Below are 27,163 nucleotides of genomic sequence, written 5' to 3' on the forward strand. Positions count from 1 at the left end.
CACCACAGAACTGAATCACACGGTAATAGGACCAGAAGAATCTCTAATTTTTTTGTTTCATGCGTTTTCAAACTAAACCCTGGGGCTGTTGTTAGAAATGCAAGAGATAAGCAGGAATACTATGAAGGTGTGACATTTATTACCAAACTAGGGTGCCTCATGTTTTCTCTAGTACACTTCAAAGATGACACGTGAATAGAGGAATGATCAGACAGGGCAGAGCCACAGACTTCTTGATCCGGAAGTGAAAACCAAAAATGCTCAGTAGCACATCCCGCTGAGAATTACAAGAAATGCAATCAATTGTAGATAACAAGTAGCTAAAGATCTGCTCTAACCCTGAAGCAAGGAGGTTTGAAATCCAGAAGTGTCTCCATGTGAGCTCTCATCCCTTGAGTAATCCCATTTTATTTACTCACACAGTGCCTCTTACTTGATTTGGGGCTCTAAGGACTTCCCACAGCAGTGAGGTTTACAGCCTAATTACCAGCTGGGTGAAGAACTTCTACCTTAATGGACATTCACCACCTTTTGGTTACAATGGATATCCTTTTCTTCTTCTGTCACGATTCAGGTCAGAGAATCTATGCATCCTTTACACTATACACACTTTACACTAATACACACATCCTTTACACTATACACACAAATAGTATTTCTTAGTTCCTTGCGGAATATTGTTTCAAAGCCTCACAAAGTCTCACTCTAAGGAAGGGCTTTCAGTAACATCTTAAGAATGAGCACAAGCAAGCAGAATTTAGACGTATCCAATTTGGGTATTTAAACTTCAGCCTTGCCCACCTGCCAAGCATACAAAATAATTTTATTTAACTTATTTAACTGGTGATACTTTTTCCTCTACCATGTTGCTACTGTTACCTTAGAGTCAATTCTGAATTTCCCCCCTCCTAATCTTCTAGCAGAGCTAGAAGAATTTCTTCAGAAATTTCTCACTTTAGTATGTACACTTTTCAAGCAGTGGCTGATTGTTAGAGCGTTACTGTTCTTTGGTCATTAAATAATCTAACCACACAGACCACTTCAGCACTCTTCTCCTCATGCAGTAATCACTCAGGTTCCTAAGCACTTTGTCCATTCTCCTGATAATAAACTGCCATTATTCAGTCCCCAAGGCCAGACTCCTCTGTGAAAATCAGTCCCTACCTGGGTGCCCACGTGGAAACCTTTGAAATGGCCACCAGTGAATGCTGGGCCACATTGTCCCATCGCAGCCTTTTGAACATCATCAACTACCTGCCTTTGGGATTAACACCCCTGCTCCTTCCCAAGTATCTCACAATCCCACCAAGACCTCAGTCTTCCTCTGCCTCCCACTGTCTTATTTCCCCTTTCTTTGGTAGCACCTGCAACACCTCCAGTTTTGTACCATCAGTACTTGCCACTAATAGGCTTTCCTCTTGCTTCAGCTCAGTAATGAAGAACTTTAAAAAGACATTAAAAAAAGATTTGTGGCCAAAGGTCCCATTAATTGTGTTTGCTGTGCCCCACTAAGCACCTTCTTCCAACACAGCTCATTCCCATTTATCACAATCCTTTGTTTACAGCCTTTTTGCCAGTTTTCAACCCTCAAGTCAGTGCTTCCTCTCCTGTGGAATCGGATTTCTTTTTATTATTTTTTTTGATTAATAGCAGGATGTCTTTCTTCCAAAGTGTTCTCTGCGCATAACCACAGATTTATGTGATAAAGATACATAAAGGTTTAACCACAGAGTGAAAATTAAAACAGCATCAATTTCACACAGGTGGAATTTTATACCAATAAAAGGAGCAGACAGACAGCTTCACAGCTGGGACAGTCACAGGAAATTCAAGGGCCTGTGCTCTGTAAAGGTCAGGCAAGATGATCAGAAGTGTCCCTGGTGCCTCTGCATGGATGGAGCAGGTCCCATGTGGGCCCGTTCTGATACTGCTCACACCGCTCCTCCCAGGAGAGCTCCTAGGAGAGCCAGGACGAAACTCCAGCTATTCCAGCCAATAAATAGGAATAAAACAAGGTCTTGAGCTTTTGTCAGTCAAGGCTTTGCTCCTGACTGCCAGTGTACAGCAATTAACATGGTAGACATCTGCAGGAGACAACTGGATGTTGTTCAAGATGTTCCCACCTGCTACCAAGGTTAAGTCTATCCTGACGACAGAGATCAGCCCTAAAAGGGTCTTCAAGTACAGACTCACGGGACTCCTAATGAAAGCAGGGAGGAAAGCGGGCTGGATAACATGAGGATGGTGCTGCCCTCGCACAGCTGGTTATTCACCTCCCAGGAGAGGTCAGCCTGCCATGCACGACCTGCAGGCCACCTCCTTGCAGAAGAGGTGCCGCCCTCACTGCTGTGTGTGCCCACAGACAGGACTGTGGGGGCTCCCAGCCCTCCCCGCCCTGGAAAAGGAGCAGAGAGAAGGAGGGAGGCTGGAGGAGTTGTTCTGCTGATAATTGGTAGCCAAAAGGTTGTGTTCAGCTCCCATCTTTATCACCCCATGACAGACCTGTTATACGCCTGGGTGTGAGCTCAGTGCCCAAAGCAGCTGCTCCTCTCCCTGGTGCCCTCCTGCCACGTTGGGCACACAGAACTGTGCCTTAGTTCCTCCATCACATCCTTCAGTACCCTCTCCTCCTGGCTATTGCCCAGATACAAAAATGCACCCAGGAAGAGGGACAAGAGCCCTTTCTAGAAGGGCTTTGCATGGAGCCAGCGACCCTGAAATCCACCTCCACAGCATGTTCAATAAATAGGTTGCATCACAAAAGTGACTTTGGCACAAGGCAAAACATGTGATGCAGACCAGAAGGTCAACTGCACAAACTTCCTCAGATCTGGAAAATAAAAAGGAGCATCTGAGCTCAAGAGAAGGATTAGGAGAGCTCTGGCAAGGTCTTTGCCACTGCAGACAGCCTGATTAGGGAGATTACGGGGAAGAGCAAAGACACTTCCTGCCAGTCTGCAAGACAGACAAACGTGTGGAAGAAATGCCTGAAGTCTCGCAGGGCTGCATGTGGCAGCTGCTGCCTTAGCACAGGGGGAGCCAGAAACATCAGAGTGACACAGCAGACCGAGTTCAAGGCTTTCGCAACCCCCTGACCCCAACAGCATCCAACCAGTCCACTTCCACGTGGCCAGATAAAACCACTGGGAATCCTGAGCCACTTCCATCAATGTTTCCTGCAGTTAAATGATGGCAACACCTGCTTACACACTCCAAGGCTGCAGAGAGAACAACACTGACTTGAGAAAAACAGTTTTTTAAAAAGAGGCAGAGAGGAAGAGGTAAGAAACAATTCAGCACCAATAAGAGCTGTAAAGCACAGCAAAGAGGCCGGTCTTGTCCCCATCCTTTGGGAAGGAAGGAAACTAGGGTTGTGGAAGAGCCACCAGAACAGAGCATGTGGCGGCAGCGTGTGTGCGTGGCACATGTCCCAAGGCTGCAGCCCCTCTCTGGTTTGCATGCAGACCTGAGCTGGGGATGGTGACTCAGACATGAGCGGTGCCTGCGAGCAGCAGTTTGGCTGCTGACACCTCCAGGCTCGCGTGCAGCCCCAGCAGCCCTGGGCCCAGCGGCGTGCAGCCCGGCTCATACAGACACGCCAGCTCACAGCAGGGATAGTCAGCACAAAAGAGAGAGTACAAAGCACAGGGTGAGAAGGAGAGAAAAAACTAGCTGGTGCCACACAACCCTGAGCAGTAATAGGCTGAAAAATTTTCAGATGAGAGGCTCTGGAAGAGTATGTGAAAGCCTAAGCAAACATATTCTCCCTGCTTCCCCCAGCTTGCCCCTCTCCAGACCACACACACATCCCTTTTTGAGGTTGCAGATGTTATCAAACCTGTGATGTCCTTCAGTAAGAGCAAGAAAAAAACATTTACTGCACATTGTTCAGCTTCAGAGCCATCAGCATGGCCCTGCAAGAAGGATGACCAGGGCAGATATGCTGCGAGACTGTAGTTTTCCTGCCTATCCAACAACACCTATTGGACCCATGATGAGGAAAAGCCTGCACACATTATGCAGTAACTTGCACTCAGTTTGCACCTGAACCCAGCCTGGAAAACCCAACACCACACAACATTACTGACCATGTACTCCCCATGACCCAAGTAGAGTGGGCATAAGAGGGAATCATGACTTACTAGGCACACGGTTGATAGCTTTCAGGGGTCTCAGGACACGGACAGTACGGATTGCAGACAAGTTAATGTTTTGAAGATCCAGGGAGTATTCCACCATCCTGCAGAAAGGGAGAGGAAAAAAAAAATGGCTTAAAACAATGCAAAATTTTGGCTTGAGTCACAGAGCTGTTGTTTCTCCATTGAAGTATTTCTGGAACTCGAGAGGACTGAGTCTTTGGGAGCCCTCAGAGCAAAGCTGAAGCCTCCTGAGCCCTGCAGGATCAGAGCGCACAGCCTCCCATGTGGAAAATGTAGCCTGTTCATGGGACAGCGGCAAAGTAAGGAGTGGTGAGAGCACGTGCCATGAGAATGCAGGCCAGGAGCTGCACCCCAACAGGAGGGGAAGGGGCTGCAAGAAGATGCCCCAACAAGGAATGTGTTTTCCTGGCTGAGGGCACACGTGCAGGGTGCACATTTCCCACAAGGCCAGGAGGAGGGGTGCTGCATAGCCAGTTTTGCCGAGCGTTACCTGCAGTGCAGCGGGGTGCTCCCCGTGCTCCCCTCCCTTCACAGTGTAGAATGAGGTTCCTGGAGGCAGCTTCAGCTAGCTTGTTTTACCTCATGTCGAAGCAAACTCTCTACCTTAAGTGGTAACTGCTTCAGCTGGGTGGGAAGGCTTCTCCCATAGCTGTGAATCACTCCTTTCTGACAACAACCAAAAGGGGAAAAGCCTAATTTTAGGATATATGCTAGACATTAGCTTTCCTAACCCAACAGCATGCTCCCTAAATAACCTCAAAGTGCAAATCACTATGACTAACACATTGGCTTTGCTACAAGAGCAGCAGATGTAGGTGAAAAAAAGTGACCTGGCTCAGTATCCCTTCTCTTCTCCCAGTATGGCAAAATGTCCAGTAACCTGCCTGCCTCTTGGAAAGCGTGACAAGAAGCTATTAATAGATTATACTAACCATTTACCCCAGCCAGCAATTTCTACCCGAGGATCTCAAAGTATTTCGCATGTTTTAGTGAACACAGGTGCATATGGCCTCCAGGAAGATATGGGTTGTTGTCACCAGCTTCCCTGGTATGACCCTGATGTGCAGAGGAGACCAAGAGGGTGACAAAGTTGGCAGGTGAAACACTAGCAGAGTCAGGGGAGCGACCAGGGGACACAGCTCTTTGTTACTGCACTCTTTCTCAAACCCAAACATTATAATTTATATAGAAAGACTCACAAACCAATAGTCCAGTAACCTAAAATCCACCCAAATCCCTCTGCCCAGGAACCACCGAGGAGGGGATCAGAGAGCGTAGTGAGACATTACGAGGGAAATGGGGTACAACCAGTCCGTAAGAAGTATCAGGGAGAAGATTTCAGTGAAACTTGAATGAAACAGACTGATCCTTCTATCGATCGCCCTCTTCACTCAAAAGGACCTTGAAGAGCAAATGTCTAGTTATATGTCTATGCCTTTCACAAAGGAGACTTGTCAGAGTGATAGATTTTCAAACACAATGGGGTAAACCTGTCGAAGTGTTGTGATTATTCTCTTTCATGCTCTCTTTCTCTCCCTCATTCCTTTCACTCTGTTCTCTCATGTACTTTTAGGGTAATTGCATGAAATAATTCTTCCTCTGAAATGCAGTAGCATTCATTCACCTCCCTGGAGCTGTCAGTTCCACATACGCTGAGTGCAGAAGGAGAGAAGAGGAATTTCATGCAGATAATCAAAATAGTCACACCCGCAAAACAAAACAAAACCAAACCAAACCACAAAAAAACCCCACAAAAAAATCCCAAGCAAAAAACAAAACCAAAACAACCAACACACACACACAAAAAAAACCCTGACCCCAAACCAAGCAGCAATACTTAGATAGCCTACAGATACAGAAAGCATTAGTGACGGACAGAAGCTTAGGATCCAGAGTCAGGTGAAACTGGGAAGTGGGTATGAAAGGAGGAAGAATGCACATGGATATAAATGCAGAGACATGACTACAGGGCATCTCACAAAGGACCTGCATGGCGCAAATGAACACAGTGCCAAGGACTTTGAGTAAGCACTGATCAACCTTAGTCCAAAAGCATAAAGTAAGATTGCGTCATCAGCGTGTTGTTGCTCCAGAATTAGGCAGACCTGCTGAAACTTTGGAACTACGGTTACGGGTACAGCACCATATGGACATGGCTGCATTGCTCCCAGGATGTGGGCTAACATCGCTTCACAGCTCAAAGGCTTGACACGTAGAGGCAGCTTCATAACCAAAGAAGTCCCTGTGCTGCAGCCTGTTATAGGGAGTAGGGAGATGCACAAATATGTGAAGGTCTCCAAGCTTAGTAAAGTCTCACAGAACTTCCTTTCCTCTTCTAAAAAGACATGACCCCTTGAGCACTAGGTTGAGGTCAGAGCTCCGAAGGCAAAAACAAGTATTTTTGAGCAATAGCAGAACAACCTGAAGCACATTCTATTAGATGCCATATAAGTAAATAACCCAAAAACATGTTTCATTTCAAAAAGTGGTCTTTTCTGAACTGCAAGTGGCCAAATGAGAAGTCCTGAAGAACACTGTGACCCTCACAGAAACTAAGCACACAGGAGAACAGCACAGAGCTAGGACCAAGAAGAAATCAGTGGGAAGAGGTGACATCTTTTCTTAGATTTAGGCACACAGAACCCATTTAAAAACACAACCTCCATTTACAAGCCATCTGAGTCTTGTTCTCTTGTAGCTACAAGCACATTGCTGGTATTACAGTGGGAGTCACCTTAGCCAGGTGCACACTGCTGCCCTCTCCTAGGTGGAATGAGCTTTCCACCTATATGGCACAGTCCACACGTCACTAGTAAAGTAATAATCAAGTAGAGAGCACAGGTCATTTTGGAACAAGATGAATGTCACCTTAACTGAAACTGTGCAGTTCCTAAAGATTGCAAACCAGCCTTCTGCTCAGTTGCTGCAGATTTGTTGTGTTCACGTTCCAGTTTAGCTAGGAAAAAACTGCCAAACAGTCAATCACCCTGACACTGAGAACAGCAGGCTGTTCTCAAGGAGGGGTCAGAGAAGGGCAACTGTTAAATTTTTCAGAGAGCAATTTCTAACAAAAACAAGTTCTGCCCTAGCAGGCCCCAGGGCTTCTGCTCGCTTAGCAGATCCCTTCTGCCGATGGTTCTTCCTGAGGCCTCCTGGTCTTGGCTGTAATAACAGAGACACATCCAGGATGCTTAAATCCCTGTGGATGAGTTATGCCTATTGTAGTCACATAAATCATACCCAAAACACCTTCAACACAATTCCAATGCAATTTTGCATTAGAGATGCTTGTTCTCTCTTTTTCATGTGTAGAGATGGCTTCAGCATCAGCTTATGTTCACATTTTGCACAAGGGCAGCATGCCCACACAGTCATGGACAGCAGGTGACTAGGGTGAAACAAAACTCCACTGATTAACAGTAAAAAAAACCCAAACACTTTCTTTGTAGGTAAAACCAATGAATCTAAAAGTTGCCTCCTTTCCCTAAAGAAAGGAGTTATCTAAGCAACTTCGCTGGAGTCTCTGGACATCTGCAGCATTTCAGGGATTGCCAGCTCAGCTGGTTTTGCTCTTATCTTTCTCCAGCCAGCCCTGCTTCCCACTGCCTGGAAACCCTATACCTCAGGTGGAGCTGGTGACAGGTTGACAGAGTCAAAGGGCCATGTCACAAAAAGCAATCAGACTGAAACCAGCAGCACATTTATGTCAGGAGGTTCGCATTTCTGCCATTCTTGTCTCAAGATCTTGTGATGGTGGATTAGGTGCACGGTGCTTATTTGGACACCCAGGCAGGTACCTGATCTTCAGTGCTTGGATCCTTATTGCACCAGCAACCTGAGGAACAAGGTGTTTGCTCAGTGCTCATAAACCAAGAGCACGGCAATGTTAAAGCTCATACAAAACAGTTGCCTGCTCAAACTCCAGGAGCTTTCCAGGTTCCTTGTCCTTGCTTTGTAGCAGCCTAGTGCCATGAGGAAGGGTAGCTCCCATCACCTGATCACCTTTCATTTAGTTCTCTTTCTTGGCTGCTTGAAGCAGGTTTTGTTTGTAAAAGCCTTAGTTTCTTTAAGGTGCAGGGACAGGCAGACAAAGCTCAGAATGTGAGGAAAAAAGCCTCTGCTGGTTATGCGCTGTCCTTTCCCCTTATCGTGATGGGACGTGGGGGAACATATCTCTCCCAAGAGAAATGTCACCTCATTTCTGGCACCACTAAAGTATTTTGCAGCCTCTGGCGTGGGTAGATGAGTGCAGGGGCAGGTTAGGAAGCTGGAACTATGCTAAATCGGAGAGAAACTCCTGATCTGTGATGGAATTTGAGCACTGAGCTGTCAAGATAATTGAATTTATACAGTAATTCTTCTTCCTTCGCTAGAGATTTTCTTCTTCAAAACTTTCCACATGAAATTCTTCTGGAAAGAGAAGGGATTGACACATGCACTGTCCCTGCACCATACAGCTCAAGGCTGATGCATGGTGAAAATGCTGACGTGGTGGAAAATGGGACAGGGGCAGCTGGGTTCATCACCATGGGGTTCATCCTGAAGAATCAGGGGGGATGCAGACTGACCAGCAGGACGGAGGAATAAAAACTATTTAAAATAGACATAGCAAGAATATGAAAACCATTAAGAAGTTCAGAAAATTCAGACTTTACCTTGCTGTATCTGTGACCCAAAATAATGTACTTGTGCAGTGTCTGGCTAGCAGCTTCCTTCCAGTTAGATTAGATAAAATCCATTATTAAAACAGTTCAAACATCACCATTTACCTCTTCATATTTACATGTCCTTAGGCCTTTATTAAATACCTCTTAACTTTCCTAATCTTAGCTCTTGAACTTCTATTTGCTGAAAATTAGCAGACAAAAATAATATTTAAAGTGTATTCTGAAAGCATTCATGAAAAATACCAACACAGTACTTTTCTTACGACACAAAGCCAATATGTTTTTGTCAAATTCAAAAGCTGTCTAATTCACCTTCTCTGATAGGGTTTTCCAATTGAAATCTAGTTAACTGCAGTCTAATCAATTAATATTTCTTTGTCAAATAAATTGGGGGTTTGCACTGAAGCCAGAAACTTCATGGCTGTGACTTCCTACCTGTAATTTCAGGCTTGTTGTTAGTGTGAAAAATGAAGATTTTCCTGCCTCTGGATTTTTATTTGGTCCTTGCATCTATGAGCACCTGGGGTGACTGAGGCAGAAGAGGTTTCTTTCTACTCCAAATTTCTTCAGCTTCCCATCTATATCAGAGGTCTAAGCCTGATGTGTACCTATACCATGACTAGATGTGATTTAACCAATGTCTTCTGTGTACAAGAATATGTCCTTCTGTCCTCAGCTCCCTGATATGGCCATCGAATTCCACAAACTGGCATTTCTACCACTTCAAAGATCCAGAATACGGGAGTCATTAGGAAAATATGTTCTTCCCATTTGAGTGTTTAACTCAGATATTGGTGACACAAGTTGAAGCTGATGTCTCTCCACTTGCCAAGGTGTCCCCTAATATGTGAGCTGTGTGGAAAGGAAGGATCCCGCAGCTCAAATCTCCCACCTGCAGTTTTGTGAGGTGGTGGTGGGACACTGATTTACCCTTAAATTTCCCCAACTCTGTAGTACACACCAGGATGAAAGGAAAGTCTCACTGCTTCTGCTCTGGCTTCAAAGACTGCAGCTGCAATGAAAAGGAGTAAAGCTGGTCCTCTCACTAGGCAACGTGCTCCAGTGGTCCCGTATCTCCTCTCTTATATTCATGAGCTGTTCTGATGAAAGGAAGTTCAAAAGCCTTTGCATTTCTAGGTCCACCCAGTCTGACCCTCTGTGCCCAGAGATGTAGCAGTGGGCAGGGGACATGGAGAACAGGGCTGGCCAGGCTCCCTCCAGAGGCTCTCTTAGCTGAATCTGTGGTGTGCAAAAAAGAGAAGGTAACCAGCAAAATCCATTTATTGGTACCCACAACTGCCTGGAGAGTGGAGATCATCAGTGTTGGAGTAACGGCAAAGAAGCAGGAAGAAGAGCACTCAGCTGAACAGCTAGAGCATGGGGCATGTATGGCATTCAAGATACCTCCTGTCAGGCCTGGTGAGGCTGGACATGCCCTAGCTTGTACACAAAGTGAGCTGTAAGCAGGCAGGCATCAGTATAGGGAGAATACATCTCTCACAAACACATCTGGAGATGTCAGAATCAGAGCCAGGAGGTTCTGACAAGCCCTGCCCAGATGCCGGGCAAGAGAGCAGGGCTACCGCTTCCACCCCCAGTCTGCAGCTACAGAGTGCGCACCAGGGGAGAGAAAAAACACACAGCGTATGCAAACAGGCTGCTTGCCAGCCCCAGGACTTCAGGGTGCTCAGGCAGCACCTATTTGTTAAGATTTCAGCCCTTTTGCTCTATGGCTGAAGCCCCTGCCCATCCCCATTTCACTGATAAAGGTTGTTCCTTCTTGCAGCTGTGAGCAAACCACATACTCATGTACCAACAAAGGTCCCCAGGGCTATAGCAGAAGTTAACAACTCTTTCTAGATGTCCCCTTTTCCCTGCTCAGAGAGTTGTGTTGAGGCTCATGCTCCCATTTGCTCACAGCTGCAGGAAGGAACCACCTTTACCTGTGCAATGGGGATGGGCAGGGGCTTCAGCCAGCACAGGGCACCGGTCCCCATGCAGTGTGCTGAGCACATGCAGCCCCCCAGGCTGCATCAGGGCTGCGGTCACCCACAGACTCTCCTTAAAAGTGGTGTCTTCAAGGATGCTCTGGCTCTCAACTGACTGGTTATTTGGACCTGATCCTGCTATCAGCTCGCTTGATAGACATTTGAAGAGCAAGACGTACAGGCACTTGCATATATTTTGCAGAGTTCCGTGCCTCCAGGGCCAGGCTTCAAAATGAGCCGAACTCCTTTCAACACCTACCATAGAAAAGATGGAATAACATCATACGGCATGTGGCCAGACGTTACACAGTCGGCCTCTAAATTGCTCTGCAAACCACAGTGTACTCAGCTAAGTAGTCCTGCTTATCTCTTTTAGAGCTCATCACACTGCAAAAAGACAACTCTCTGCTGACATAAAAGCTAAAAGACAGAAATAAAGAAAAAAAAGAACCCTTGCTAGTAAAACAAGGACCACAAAAATTACATCCTTTTTTTCCCTTTTATTAAAAAAAAAACAATTAAAGAGGCTATAATCCTGTTAGTAAAAATACATTTCTTCAGGGAGTGACAGATCAATTACTAATTACACAGTCATATCCACAGCTATGATACTTAATATTCTTTAAAAATTACCTGCAACTGTCGTGTCCCATTTGCAACCAACACAATTTTTTATATATATTTTTTTAATTGCTCTGCAAGCAAAAGCTGCTGAAAGCTTCCAGAGCCTATGAGACTGGTCCCTTGCTGCCTGCCATGTCATTATTTCACACCCCTGAACACTCAGATTTCTCTCCATACTGCGTACTAAGAGAAAACGCCAGACTTTCTTAATAGTTTCAGAGACATGATACGAAAAGACATAAGCAGGTTTTCACACTGTGATAAGAAAGCCAGAGGGACTCGCCAGGCTCAGATGAGTGAAGACGAGCGACAGGGCCTCACTTTTGAATCAGGAGTCTGAACGCAGGCTCTGAACTCTGTATTTCAACCCTTAAGAGAAAGTGGCGGGAGGCGGGGGGGGAAGGCAAGGTGTCTGCATTCTGCATTTTGGTCCTGCAAGTCTGCTGATGTCACCCTTTTTTTTTTTTTTTAATAAAGCTAAAGTTTCACATGTTAGGAAATGAGCTTTTAGGGAGGCAGAAAAATCAGAGGCAGTAATTGAGAACTACACATGACACATGCAGGGTACCACTGCCTCCTTGTTTTTATTCTTCTCTGGTGTGATTCACTTCGTTTTGATGACTCCTTTCATTTCAATATGTTCCACATCTATGGATAGTTTTACTAGGAGAAAGCAAATTAAATAATTAGTATCATTAAGGAGGAAAAAGTGAATGTGTGTTCAGAGGGGAGGGCTGTGATTCTGATATTTCTGCCTTTCCTTAAGACGCTATTTAGCCTCCTGCTTGTTGGTTTCCATCTTTATCTGATCACTGCTTGAAACACCTAATTGCAGTATTTATTACCATTTTCTTCAACTTGCCATAATTTTATAGAAACTTTCTTTCAGCATCAAAGATTAGCTAACTAGGATTTTCTGAGCATTCTGCTGTTTACACTGCAGCTAATAAGTATTTAATGGTCTGAGATTTTAAAGTCATAACTATGCAAATTCTGGCCAGGTCCCTGAAGGACCATAGTTAATCAAAAGCAAAGAGAAAGTGGAAGACTGGAAACACACTTCCCTGTCTTGAGAGATTAAGGCCAACTGGAGTGTTTTAGGCTAGAAGGCACCTGACCAGCGTGGAAGAGCATCATGCGGTGCCAATTTTGTTTCCTGGGAGCAGGCGCACAATTTGAGGCAGAGGGCTGGTACCTCTCATTCTTCAGAGAGCTGCCAGCTCCCTTCCCTGGGCTGAAAGTTCCTGGAGGACAAATTTGGGGCTGTAAGCATAAATAGGTGGCTTTCCAGTAAGGAGAGAGTCAGCATTCAGAGGTACATGCACCGATACACAGACAAGAACAGAGTAAGAAAAGCTTGGATGGATGGATGGATGGATGGATGGATTCAGGCAGCAGCACCACCACAAGTTTATGGAAGAAAGGAAGCAATAGCTCAGGAATTAGGGGAACAGAAATCAAGGACAGTTGATAACTACTAGCGAGACAAGGCACAAATACTACTATTAATAATAGTCTCAGTTCGCAGAGAATAATATTTTCCATGTTTCCAGTGTGGAAGCTGCATAAAGCACTCCTGAAAAAGCAGCTAGCCAAAAGGCACAAGGAGCAAGAAGAAATGTTCTGCTCAAGCTAAGGGGCTACCAGGTGCGCTCAAAAAGGGGCCTCCAGCTGCACGAAGATGCCAGAAAACCCTCTCCAAAGGCTGCATAACTACTCCAAAAGGAAGGGATGCTTTGGAAAAGAAATTAAGATTTCAGCACAGCAATTGGGTTCTAGGCAATTTCTGAAGAAGATGGACAAGAAATATTCAGCTGAGCTCCTTGGTGGCCCATCCTGGCCAACAAGCAAAGAATCTGGTAAGAAACTACTGGCTTGGCCAGCCACATAGGGCAGGAGACTTGCAGATCACTGAGCTACCCCTGGAGAAGGAGAAACTTTAACCAGTATTTCATTAGACGAAGAATTAGCTTTTAGGAAACTGATAGACCAGTCAGGAGATTGTTAAATGAAAGACCAAAGGGAAAAAGTGATGAAATTAGGAAAAAAGTTAATTCTTACAGAGCCCCCATATCAAGAACAAAACTAATCAAGGCACTAAAAGATGTAAAGAGGAGAAAAATGGTATCGTCTATTCACCAGTGCCAGGGGCCTGAGTAATAAAAATAATAGAAATTGTTCATTTTACAAGCATGAACAGCCTAAATGGCATTAAGAAAGCCTGGTGGGAAGATCTGCATGAAAGGAATACTAAAATCAATGATTATAACCTTGCTAGGGAGACTCAAGTGGACAGAAAGGGAGGGGGAGCAGCACATTGGCAAAAATGGCATTTTCTAGTATGGAATCAGTGACAATTTGGAAATGAACACTTACAGATTAATTTTCTGCCATACAGAGAATTCCTCCTGGCTAGAGGAATAGGCTGACAGCAGTCTCACGAAATTCAACAGACAAATAGAAGGTCCTGCACCTGGGCTGGACAGACCTACTGCCTCAGTACTGGTTGGGTAATGGCTCTGCTGAAAAGGACCTGTGGGCCCTGGGGGACAGCAAGTGACACATAGTCCATGCCAGAAAGGCCAATGGCACACCAAACTGCACCAACAGGAATGCAGCCCTTAGATGAAGGAAGGGATTAATCCCCTTCAGTTTGCATGGTTAGGCCACTATAACAAATTCAGGTTTGGGTCCCCCAGTACAAGAAAGACATTGATAAATTGGAGTAAGTTCAGTGGAGAGCCACCAAGATGCTCAGTGGGCTGAAACACTTGCCCTGTGAGAAGAAGCTGAGGGATGGGGGCTTGTTCAACCTGGAGAGGAGGTGATTTTGGTGAGACCTAGCAGCAGCTCCTTGGTACCTACAAAGAGGTCACTAAGAAGCTGGAGCCAGGTTCTTTACAGAGGTGCAAAGCAGAACAAGACTCAACAGGCATAAATCCAAGCCGGAAAGGAGGTTCAGACTGGCTACAGTGGGGCTGGGGTCCAGAGAGGTGGTGTAGTCTCCATCTGAGGAGGTTTTCAAGACCTGACTGGACAACTCTGAGGAGCCTGAGTTTGAGCGAAAGAATTAGACTGGAAACTTCACAAGGTCCCTTCCAATCTGAAATATCCTATGATCCTACGCATGAGATTAGGTATGTCCACATCATATTGGAAAACAGGCCAGCTAGCTCCCTTGGTATTGGTCTGTAATTCACAGCAGAAAATCCTTCCCCTTATCCATCTGAAAGAGTTGAATTTGAGCCACGTGTGTTGAGAACACCTAAATCTTCTTACGGTTTCCCAGTATTTACAACTTGACACTAGGACTACTTGATTACATGTATTATGTACAAATCAACTAAGGTCTTCTACAGTACTAGACGTACCTGGTGGATTAGAGAGGCCACATTCATGAAGTTGAAAACACAGAGAAACAGCCATGCACCGAACCGGTCAGGATAAACCCTTTAATTAATGAACTGGGGATTACAATCAAGTGGTGTTTAGGAATATTTATCAGGTATCCAAGAAGCTTTAATAGAAACAAGAAAGCTGAATGGGCTAAAAAGACGGTACAACATAAATGAAAGCAAAAGCAGCAATGTAATAGCAAGAGAGGGGTAGTTGATACCAATGAATATAAATGAGGAGATAGAAATTCTAGAAAATCTGTAAGAGAGTTGAACGAGCACATAAAATGGTACAAGTTAATCACTGGAACAGAAAACAAAATTGTCACGAACAGTGTAAAAAGGCAGAAAACTTCAATTAAAAAAAGTTCTATGGGGAAGGTCAGATGATGTATGTCTACCATAGATGATAATGAGCTAGTTTCAGCTTCAGCTGTGATCAAGTATTTTAGCCTGTGCCTACCAAAACAGGGATATTCTAAGACAAGCAGGCCTGGACAATTTATGTCCAAGAGTTTTAAAAGAGATGGCCAGAAAAGATCTGGACCAGTACTGATGACTTGTTATTAGTCTCAGAAAACTGGGAAAGCATCCAAGGGTCAGAGAAATTCTGATGTTGTGCCAGTGCTTTAGAAACTCTGATCTGAGGAGGCTGACTGGACTGATGCTGATCACAGTACAGTAATGAAATAGCCAATATGCGGCTTTGATAGATTACAGATTAAAGGTGGATAATAAAATTAACCATAATCAACACAGGTTTAAGAAAAAATACACATCATCAAACTAATGTGCTATAATTTCTTATGAGATTACAAGTCTGGCTCACACAAGTAATTATACTGATATGGCTGGAATGATGTGAAAACATCATGACATACATTAGCTAGATAAAAACTGGCTAAGTAATAAACTTCATGTGCAATAGTACGGGGACTCATTCGTGAGCAGATGTACTTCTGTCATGCATAATTCTTGCCATTCTGTTCTTTATTTATTTATCACAACCTGGGAAAAAAATTAAAAAAAAAAAAAAAAACAAAAAACAAAAAACAAAAAACAAACACGGATAGATTTTGCAGTTGAAGTATATTTATTTTGGGGAGAACAGAAAATGAAATGAAGAGGACAAGTCAGCAATATAGAACAGGATGAACTGCTTCAGAAATGCAAATAATATGTATTCCAGTATGAGCAAATGTAACAGCATATATCCGGGAACAAAGTTTGTTGGTTCCTACTAATAGGAAGAGATTTTGTGTCTTCAGAAGAGGAGACAGAGGAGAGAAAGAAAAAAAAATAATAAAACCACCACTCTCGGAGCCAATGGAGAAAGCAGCTGAATGAATTGATAGGGAGATACAGTGATTGATTAGCTGGGTTACTGCAACCCTTGGCTGGAGGAACAAGGAAATTTCAGGCTGGAATAGAGAATGTATTACCACAGAAGGCTTTAAAGCAACTATGCATGGTAGTGTCTTGTTCTGATGTCCACCGTTTTTAAAAGCTGCTAAAAAAAAAAAAAAAAAAACAAAACAAAAAAACAAACACTGCAAGTGCATCCTAAAATACCAAAATATAAAAAGTCATGCCATTCCTCTCATCAAAGGCAAGGTTAGGATGGGATTTATCACAGTTTATGATATCTACACAGCAAGGGCCAGCGTGATGATCAATGAAGGCAAAGACAGGGCATTCTCTTAAAGACACCAGCCTCTCCTCAGCTACAAGACTCCAAGCTGCAAGCAATTAAGGAAAAGTTTTGGACATCTTCTGGGCACACACTTGTCATCACAATCATCCCCCTGGCCATGCAGTGAAGCCCTCTCCCCCTTAACCTACACACCTATCTACACAAGTCAACTGCACACCAGAACATGTGGTGGGGATGCCACAGAAGAGGGCAGAGACAGACACAATTCCCACCACAGATTGTTAATTGCAGCACTTGGCTCAAGAGAGCCAGAACAAACACACCCTCAGTGGAATTAACATCCACAAGGCCAGGCAAGTCGCAGGAATTCAGTCCTTGCAGGGGGACCCTCAGGACAGAGTAATGGAAAGGGATGCCTCCCTTCCCAGAGGGACAGTGGCATCATCTCCAACCACATGTGAACACAACTGCTTCACAGAGTAGAATGAACAGGAAAAGTTGCTCACTCTTCTTTTGCCACAGAACTGCCTGACTTTAAAAGCTGTTGAGCACTAGCCCAGAAATGTGACTTTTCTCCTAAATTCATGCATGTAGAGACACTGGCCTGAGTTTCCAACTTGATTAATATTCACATTATCTCAGCTTTCAAAACTTAGTAGCCTCTCAACTTTAGGAAGCTGCCCTTCAAAGTTCTATCAGATGGAGCTCTGGTGGCACGCATTGCCACGGGAAACAAATAACAACAGACAAAACCTAATCACAAATGCAGGGGAAGAGGGAGACCCGCCAGGACAGCTGGTGATGACCACAGTCTGCTTGAAATGTCTGGGAATCTGCAACCTCCTGTTGCCATCGAGTAGTTGGGAACTGGAGCACTGGCAAACTGAATCTGCAACACTGGTTGCTTGTGCACACAAGGGCATCGGCACTTTTCAACCCAAATTACCTTGTTTGGGTTTAGGAGCTCTGAGGGAAACAAAGGAGAGCATTGACTTAGGACTGTTGTTTTGGGGTTTTTTCTAATCCTTTCTGAAAAAAAAAACCATGTTGAATATGGTTGGGGGAGGGAGTGTGCAAGAGGGGAGAAAGTTCTGGTTATGTCAGCTCCTATTGCCATGGAAACGGAACATTTTTAGTGACAATGGAGTCTTCCTCCTTGAGCTGCTGGGTTGCGTGGGGAGCAGGGGCAAGCAGGGCAGGGGCACACAAGGGAATTCAGCTGACTAGAACTATAGCTTCTGGCTTTCCAAGGAAGCAAGGAGAAAACTACAAATGAATGCCTGAATACATAGTTCATGTAACCAAAACACCATCTGGGGCAATATCATAGTCATTACCCTCTTTGAGAAAACACGCTGTCATGCAGCTAGCTAGCCAGATGGAGGTATCTCAGTGGCCCAGGAATGCCTGACAGAATGGTCCTTCGCCTGTACTTTGTTTTTCCATGTTATAGTTTATTCCAGCCTTTGCTGCCTCATCAATGTTTATTTGGGAAGGGAGAAGTGAAGAGAAGGGGCTGGGAAGTACAGTCCGTATTCTTGAAGCTGAGAGAAGCAGCATGTCCTTCTAGGCAGTGCATTACTTCCCAACACCATGGACTTGTTCTTGAGAGCCAAATTTATGGCCTTCCTTTCAGGCAATTAGAGTCCAGGACCATGAAAAGAAGGCCCTTAGAGAAAACTGATTAGCCTCTGATCAATATCTAACTCACTGGCATGGAAAAAAACATGCAACACCTAATGCAGGTTGTCTTCTCTCAGTCAGAAGACTAAGGCAGCATCTGGACCCATAGCAAGCTGAAGCCAGATGTGGGACTAGTCAGGGTAAAACTTGAGGCTTAAATATGAGGTTAAATAAAAGCCTACAGTCTGTATGTAAGGGCAAGTTCGAGCTTTAGATTTAATTTAAAACAGTGCAGACAATTTTAATGAATTTCAAAGAATAATGAATTAATAACCACAAGCTTTTATAACTCAAAATACATTATATAGTCATTAGTTCTATATAACTAAATGGAAAAACCTTTCTTTACCAGAAGTCTTTTGAGAGAAGATATTCTAATGAGATTGCTATCACTTCAGCCTGACACCTCATGAGGACAGTTGTATAGAAATCAGGAAACAAATTTCTTTCAGTTTTGGACCTGAAATGAAAAATCCTTCAAACTGATTATTTTATATCTAAGGAGTTGATTCTAAGACTCCTTGGCATTGAAAGGAGTTCAGACATGAGCTTTTTTCCTAGTACTGCTATCAATACACAAAAGAGTCTCCTTGAATTTCTGCCAGCAATGGCAACAGGGGGAAACACATAAATGGGGTTTACTCATTTCTCACCTAGGTAGCATGGATTTCATTTGTTTCCTGCAGGGAGTAGGCACTTGAGCTTACCCTCTTTTATTTAGCTTTGCCCCTCTGATTTCTTCATTTCTTCAGTTACACCACTCACGCATCATGCTTGCAGGGACACCAGGCAGAGCAAGATCTCCCAGTTCCCAAGCCTTTTAACCCGTATGCCAGCAATCATGTGCCCACCTGGAGCAGAGCCTTCCTCCCAGCCTATCTCAACACATCACCTACACAGAGGGGCACCGTGAGCCCCAAGGTCCCTCTTGCAAACACACCTGTTCTTCCCTTTCCTCCTCAAAGGCTTCTGTGGTCTGTTCTTGCTTCACATGCATCCAGTCACCGGCAATTTTGCCAGCAGGATTGCAGTTAAGAATATGCAATGATCTGACTTTTCTCACCACCATGCGCCAGGTGCTTTAACTTAGCCTTTTCAGATGAATCCACAGTCCCCGTGCTGGGCCATTTTAAATCAGATGCTCATCAGAGCAGGCTCAGTCACAAGAAAGGTCTTCCCATCTCACACGTGGTATGTTAATTCAGAAAAAGGTACAGCTTTCATCTATCTGCCTGTTCTCCTTTCATGCACAAGCTGGCTGAGAATGAGCCTTCAGACTTCTACACCTGAACTGAGTCTGAAAATTCTCTGCTCCCTGTAAAAGCAAACAATTATATGCCCATCCAGAGGGAATAACTTTCAAGTCTTGCTGTAGAAGAACTGTATCAAAAGCAAATATAAAGATGGTGCCGCTCTGTACCACAAGAGAAAATTCTACAAAGTGAGCTCAAACTCACTGCTGCCTCAGTCCGTAATAGCTGCACTGCCAGGTGACAGCAAATGCAGGTAATTCCTTGCTGAGAGGAAGAAGAAAAAAAGGGGATTTCTCTCTGAAAAAAAACGTTTACTTGTTTGCTGTGAGAATAGCAATATTACGTCTAATTGAAAATGGACAAATTCCAAAAAAGCATATGCTCACTGGTATCAGAGATGGACATTTTGCTGCGATTCAATAGGCAAATCCTGGTAGGCTTTCCACTTCATACATGCAGAGGAGAAATCAGAGCTTCACCATAGCAACTTTGTTGTAAAAAACAGCCAAATGTCAACTTGTCCCAATAGTACCGTGGGTAAGGCCAGTGCCATACAAAGACAAAAAGCCCAGAGTAACAAAAATGACATTCTTACCTTTGAAATGCTGCTGCTGGAAACAGAGGAGCTGGCTTGGTTCTGGTAAAGGTTACACCTCTTTCACTTAGACATTTTAAAAACAAGTTTCTGGTCTAGCTCTTCAGCTGGTACAAATCAACACCCTCTACCAAAGTCATGTGAGATAGATGGCTGCACATCAGCTGGGGAGCTAAGTGCTCCCCAGTTGTCTACTGTGGCTGCTAATCCCAGTGTGTCTGATTCCAGTTCAGCAGATGTACTGGAGTAGCACCAGAGTGATAACATTCACCTCAGTTACACCATCTCTGTTCTGTGCAAAACTCTAGCAAATGCAGAACAAATAAACTCAGAAAACTATTGACCTACCCAGCCATGACAATGAAGAAATCCAGGCGGTTCCAGGTATCTCCAAGGTAACATTTCTTGCCAAAGATCCCCAGGGCCACCATCTTTAAGACCATTTCCATGGCAAAGAAGATGAAGATGAAATCATCAAATACCTGCCAAACAGATACCCAAGAGCACATTTGATAAGCATTCTCAGCCTTGGACTTTAAAATACAGAACATGAAATAAATACAAATCTCCATACTTCCGAAAAATAGTTAGATGTGGGACTGGAAAAGCTTCTTGCATACAGCCCTGGCATCACAGCTTCCTGATGCTCAAATAAGCAAGGTGCTTTCATAGTCTGTGGTGGGTTTTTTGTTGTTGTTTGTTTGTTTTTCCCCATGGGAGACGTAATTGATGTAGACTCAGAGGCTGCTTACATGGACTTGAAAGGAGATGTTGGCTCAGCACCAGCAGGTCCACACCTAGCCAGGGAAACACCACTCTCCCAAGGTCTCCCAGGAAGGATTCCTCATCACCCCACTGCAAATGGCTCAGCTGAGGACATAGTGCAGCTTCACACACAGCTTGGACAGCACATACCAATCACAGATGGAGGCTTCAGATATCTGAAAGCTGCAGCCTCAGCAGCTCTATAGATGACAACCTTTGCTGGTGCTTTCTCTTTGGGGCAGCAGCAAGCACGGCTTGCACAATCATAGGCTGGATGCACCCATGGCCTTCCCTGGCATGTTTCTTCTCCCTTTGAGCAGCCTGAATGCCACAGTAGTACCCTTGCTCCTCAGCAGAGTAGTGGATGTATTGGGAGTTGCTATTCTTTCCTACCTGGATGCTCTAATCTTAGTTATTTCTCCCTAGCTTATCTCTGAGCTGTGTACCTTGTAGCTGTCTATATCAGGAACCCCCTGCTGCTTCTGCATAGGATCTGGAAGGTTACTAACTGTTCTGTATCACATGGTCACAAGTGGACTTCATTTATTATCTCTCTTTTGCCCCATTCCTCTCCTCAAAGCAAGCTCTTGCCATTTTACAATAGGATCACTTACTGCCAGGGACATTCTTGCCAACCCACCTGGGAAGTTGTTGCCCACAGGCTGAAGGAAAGAACGCACAAAAATTTGTGACTTGGACTGAGGCACCATCACAACAGAAAGGAAGTCGTCTTACCTGCAAGATTTTACACCTGTCGGAAAGGCAGTCCATATCCTCACATGGCTGGTACATCCCCAGGGTAACGCAATTTAACAAAATCACCATCATGCTGACACACTCAAACCAGGTGGAAAAGAGTCAAGGAAAACTTCTGTGAAAGCATCATGGCTGAGACAAGCTTGCTCTAGGCTTAAGGTGACAAAACAGAAAGATTAAGGGAAATAACAACTGCTGGTAGGCTGATTTATTACACTCCTAAGTTTTTCCCTTTCACTTCTTCACTACTCCACTCCTTGATTAAGCCAAAACTCTTTTGAAAGTAGAGGTAGCACAAAAGCCTAACCATACACAAGTCAAATCGTTGTTAAACATATGCTTACTCCTCTCCTTTTGGTTTCCTGAGTCCCAACCCTTGTTGGTTTATTGAACCTTCCAAATGCATGGAAGAGACTTTCCATGGTGGCCTATACTCAGACATAACAGAGATCTCCATGATCTAGGGATCTAAATCAAAATGGACAGCCAGATCTCTGTGGAAGCCTAATGATTATCACTCTTCTGGGAAGGGGGTACAACACAAGGCTAGAAGTCTCCCTCTTCTCTTCTGAGAGAGGAACTTGGAGATAAAGAGTTGCCATATTGGAACAGGTCAATGGTCCATCTAATCTGTTATTCTGCTTCCAGCTGTGACCCATGCTGGATAAAACTCTACCACGTGCCTAATTAAGTTATTCAGTAACCATGGGGGGAAAATCGCATTTCTGACCCCAGCTGGTGATCTGTTTATGCCCTAAAGCATGAGGATTGATAGCCCTTATAATTGTTTTCCCAGCTACACTGGTGTCCCTGCAGATGCTTTGCTTATTCATTTAAATCCTATTGTTGATAATCTTACTAAAATATCTGCTTCGATAATAGTTGTCAGCCGTGAGCTACATTGGCTAATTATACTTTATATTAAAAATTGTTTCCTCCTATTTATTTTTAATTTGTTGCCTTTTAATTTCATCAAGCACCACTTCATTTACATATTACAGAAAAGGATAAAAATGGTGTATTTGCGTGACCTTCTCTGTGCATTCCACACCCTGTACCTGCCTCCTCTTCATCATCCCTCCTCCTGAAGGAGTCTTAAGACCTGATACACACTTATCCAAGAACTCATTTACAGTATTTTAGTTCTAAAAGTGGACATGTTTCTAGGATATCTTTCCAGTGGTCATTCACATTGCAAAGCAGAGATGTAGATCTAATGAGAGTGGACCTCCGGCCTCTGGGAGAACCATCATTCCTGGGTATTTTAACATACTTCACAAACATATCTGCTCAGTTCTCATTTTCAGATATTTAAAAAATATTTTCAAATAACAGAGCCCAGGAATTATCCATTTAAAATGCAACCCACTGAGTGCAGCCATCTTCAGTCCCTGCAGAAGTGAATCCAAAACAGTGGCTTGTATCTCTGGTCACTTCTGAAAGACACTCAACATCTACGGCTCATCCTGAGCAACTCTTCTGTTCTCCTTCTCTGACAGTGATTCATGACTAACCCTCACAATCTGATCTAGAAGAATATTAATTCTTTCTCTTCTCCCCTACCTGGTTTTCAGTAAGCTACCTTCAGTTGCAAAAATCAGACAAGAGCAGGGCACCGGCTCTGCTGTGCCAATCATACTATGAGGTGATTTCAAGAATGTGTTACCACTACCCCTCGCTAAGTTAATCCCACGTGCTGTGCCAAGTAACACACATGGAGCCCACCCTCAACATAGGCTTCAAAAACAGAGGCCTTTTCTGAAAAAAATACACCAAAAGGGCACAAATAAAACATTTGCCCTCAGAGGTCTGCACAACACAACTTCAAAATTCTGCCTTTCACTCTCTTAGACATTTATTTAATTATCTGATCCAAAGCCTAGGAAAGCAATTGGAGAGGTTCTCATTAGCTCACATAGGCTTTTGGGGTAATACTGCTATCCTCTTCTGGACTTTTCTAGATCTGTCTGGCTAATCTTTTGCAGAGTTACAGAAATGCAGAATGGCTGAGGTTGGAGGAGGCCTCTGGAGGTCATCTTGTCCAAGCCCTCTGCTCAAGGTAGCATCAACTACGGCTGATTGCTCAGGATCACGTCCAGTTGGGTTTTGAATATCTCCAAGGATGGAGGTACCAGACTCTGTATGGGCAACCTGTTCCAGCATTTGACTATCTATACAGTGAAAAAGTATTTTCTTATCTTTAAATGGGATATCTCATGTTTCAGGCTGTGCCCATTGCTTCTTACCCTGTCACTAGGCATCACTGAGCAGTCTGCCTCCTTTGCCTCTCCCATCAGGTATTTACACACATGGATGAGATCCCCCTGAGCCTTCTCTTCTCCAGGTTGAGCACTCACAGCCCTCTCAGCCTCTCCATTTTGCAGCAAGTGCTTTGACAGCTACTGGAAAGGCAGCAGCAGTGAAGGCCTGACAGAGGGATCAGTGCTGAATGATGCTCTTTGAGAGGACAAAAGAGTTTTGATGTGGTCTGAGCCAAACGACTGCAAAAGTCACTGCATAAGGGAGTCAGGAAAGGTATGGACAAAGGCAGTGCTTTGAATAACCCTGGATGAAATTAATATGCAAAAACTGAAAAATTGAAATTGTTTTAAAAGCTAGGGCTTTTTCTTCAGCATTCAGAAAAGCATGACACAAGAGACTCAGAGGCAGGAAGCACTACTCTCCAACTGTAGCCAAACTCAGGGCCTTGAAGTCAGGGGGTTATTGTATACAGATCTACGCTCCAGCAGGAGCAATGTGCGGGCGGTCAGGATGCTCCCGTGGCTCCCTTTGCTCCTCTCGCTCTCCTTGCAGCGGCCTCTCAGCCCATGCAGACCATTGCAGGGTGCCTTTGGGTAGCCACTGAGACCCCAAAGCACAAGACCTGGCCAGCTGTGGCAAGCACTCCCAAAAAACATTGCAATTTGGGCCAGATGTGCAAGGCCATGGTCTCCTTGCTCAAAAAGCTGTGGTCAGCTGCACTTGGTTTCTCCTCCTGTTTTGTGGTTTTTTCTTCTGGGATATGAGCTCTCAAAGTTTGCCAGCTTTGTCCAGGCTTCCCAAGGACGCTGTTGAATCGTTCGCTGCTCCCATGCTATTAAAGTGACATTAGGAAAAGCTTTCCTCTTGCCGCCCCACAGTGTTCCTTTCAAAGTAGGTGGCGACCCTGAAAAGGCACATCCAACCTGCGGCGGAGAGGAAGAAAGTGCGAGGAGAAAACTGGAGCATCTCCTACCCTAAGACAGGAGGGGTTGCTGGCTGCTTGGGTCGGTGGAGGGGGTAATTAGAAGTACCTGCTGCCTTCAATGTGTCATCGCTGTCAACCACGGCAACTGCCTCTCATCACCACGGCAACAGCCTGCAGCCAGGTTTATCATCTTTCTTTCGGTGATGCCTCCCCGCATCCTTCACCCCCTCCTTTTCCCCATGCCTGAGCTTGCAATTAATTTCAGCTACTAACAAAGCCAGTCTTCACAATCTGCATCCTTCAGTCTGAAGTTTCATTACTAATTAACTTATTTTGAAGTTCAAATCTCCTAATTACAAGCAAGCCCACACACATGCTCTCCTCCCCTGTCCCGGCCGTTCCTCACTGCTGCTGTCCCTTCCCACAGCCCCACTGCCAATACCTTTCCCAGCAAGGTCTGCACCTCTGACAGATTTGGAAACTAAAAGGAAAGCCAGACATTTTTGACCAGGCTCAGCTCCTCTCTTCTGGCCATCCACAAGATGCTTCAGAGAAAGGAACCGGAAAACCCACAGCAATCCACTGTGTAATAACTTGCGCCCAAGGGGAGGATTTTCGCTAACAGTGACAGTTCACAGTTGATTCAAGCCCTTAGGGATAAAGGGGTCACAGCACTCTTTTGATAAAGGAAAAACAGCAAAGGAGAAATGTTTCCTGACTCCTTTAACTATGGGCCATTCTCATTATCCACATAACTGTCTCGTCCTTGTAGAAGTCCTGCGAAGCTCTTGGCTTCAGCACTATCTTATGGCATCAAGATCCTTGTCTAGGTTAATTATATTTTTCCTGAATCACGTTTCTTTATACTGGTTCTATAGCTGGTGCCTGCCTCTGACAGCAACACTTTGCTTTGCTTATGAGTCACCCCCTTGTCCCTCCACATCCCCAAAAGGGCCCATCCATCTGTTGCCTGCAGGCAGCCACCACATATCAACTGACCCCTCACCATGTCTTTGAATGGACAGGGCAATTCTGGGATGGAGAGAGGCTCAGGGAGGACATGTGTCACCAGAACACACCAGGAGAAAACCACCATCCACCTCAAACCATCTGGGATGAAGCCAGCACTGAAAGCCACAAGTTACAGGACAGTTAAGGAAACGTGCAGGTGATCCTGGGAGCTGCATGTGGTGTGGTAGCACTTTAACATCACTATGGATAATGCCAGATAATGTTAGAAAAGAGTGATGGGACACAGGCAAAGCTTTTGGGCTTAATGCCTTAATGAGAAATTGCAGATGCAAGGTACGCTGTATTGAAGCTGTAAATAGCTTGCACCTGGAAAACTGGGTACCACTTAATGTTCTTGGCATCAGTCTCAATCTCTGCTTTCTATCATTGACAAAAATACAACAGAGCAACACAAAACAATACTTCGGGGTTCCCTCTCCTTTTCCTCCTTCATCATCAACTGAAGGGTAAGAGTACACCAGGCACAAAGAGCTCCCCAGCAGCTGATGCTCCTAACAGCACAGAAAATAGATAAGCTTTACAAGCACGATAATCCCTCAATCTTTTCTGTTGCTATCTTCAAACTACTTCTAGGGTGTATCTTGTGCCTATTCAGGTCTTGAATATCTCATAGAATCGTTTTGGTTGAAAACGACCTTTAAAATAATGAGTCCAACTGTTAACCTAGTACTGTCAAGTCCACCTCTAAACCATGTCCCTAAATACCTCATTTACACATCTTTTAAACACCTCCAGGTGTGACTCAACCTCTTGCTTGGGCAGCCTGTTCCAGTGCTTGACAACCCCTTCCATGAAGAATTTTTTCCTAATATCCAATCTAAACCTCCCCTGGCACAACTTGAGGCCATTTCCTCTTGTCCTGTCACTTGTTACATAGGAGAAGAGACCAACATCCTCCATGCTGTAGCTGTAGCCTCCTTTCAGGTAGTTGTAGACAGCAATAAGGTCTCCCCTCAGCCTCCTTTTCTCCAGGCTAAACAGCCCCAGGTCTCTCAGCCATTCCTCATAAGATTTTTTTCTCTAGACTCTTAATCAGCTTCATTCCCCTTCTCTGAACTCTCTCCAGCATCTCAATGTCTTTCTTGTAGTGAGGGGCCCAAAACTGAACACAGTATTTGAGGTGGGGACCTCACCAGTGCTGAGTTCAAAGAGACAATCACTTCCCTAGCCCTGCTGACCAAAGTATTTCTGATACATGCTGGGATGCTGTTAGCCTTTTCTGCCACCTGAGCACACTGGTGGCTCATATGTTCAGCCGGCTGTTGATCAACAACCTCCAGGTCCTTTCCTGCCAGGCAGCTTTCCAGCCACTCTTCCCCGAGACTGTAGCATTGCATGCGGTTGTTGTGTCCCAAGTACAGGAACCAGCACTTGGCCTTGTTCAACCTCATACAATTGGCCTCA

General features: G+C 44.6%; 1 protein-coding gene across 2 annotated transcripts in view; it reads right to left on the minus strand.

Annotated features, from left to right (window-relative positions):
* CACNA1I (calcium voltage-gated channel subunit alpha1 I) overlaps window positions 1–27,163 on the minus strand; it is a 185,234-nt gene that overhangs the window by 65,618 nt on the left and 92,453 nt on the right. Inside the window, exons 4-6 of one of the 2 annotated variants that reach the window (XM_065046868.1) lie at window positions 21,520–21,631; window positions 20,368–20,501; window positions 4,143–4,240 (exon numbers count right to left, since the gene is read on the minus strand). In XM_065046868.1, the coding sequence (XP_064902940.1) occupies window positions 4,143–4,240; window positions 20,368–20,501; window positions 21,520–21,631 (344 nt within the window). Of the gene's footprint in view, window positions 1–4,142; window positions 4,241–20,367; window positions 20,502–21,519; window positions 21,632–27,163 lie in introns of those variants that run through there. The other variant, XM_065046874.1, reaches the window with a different exon arrangement.

This window comes from Columba livia, chromosome 1, assembly GCF_036013475.1.
Source record: "Columba livia isolate bColLiv1 breed racing homer chromosome 1, bColLiv1.pat.W.v2, whole genome shotgun sequence".
NCBI lineage: Eukaryota > Metazoa > Chordata > Aves > Columbiformes > Columbidae > Columba > Columba livia.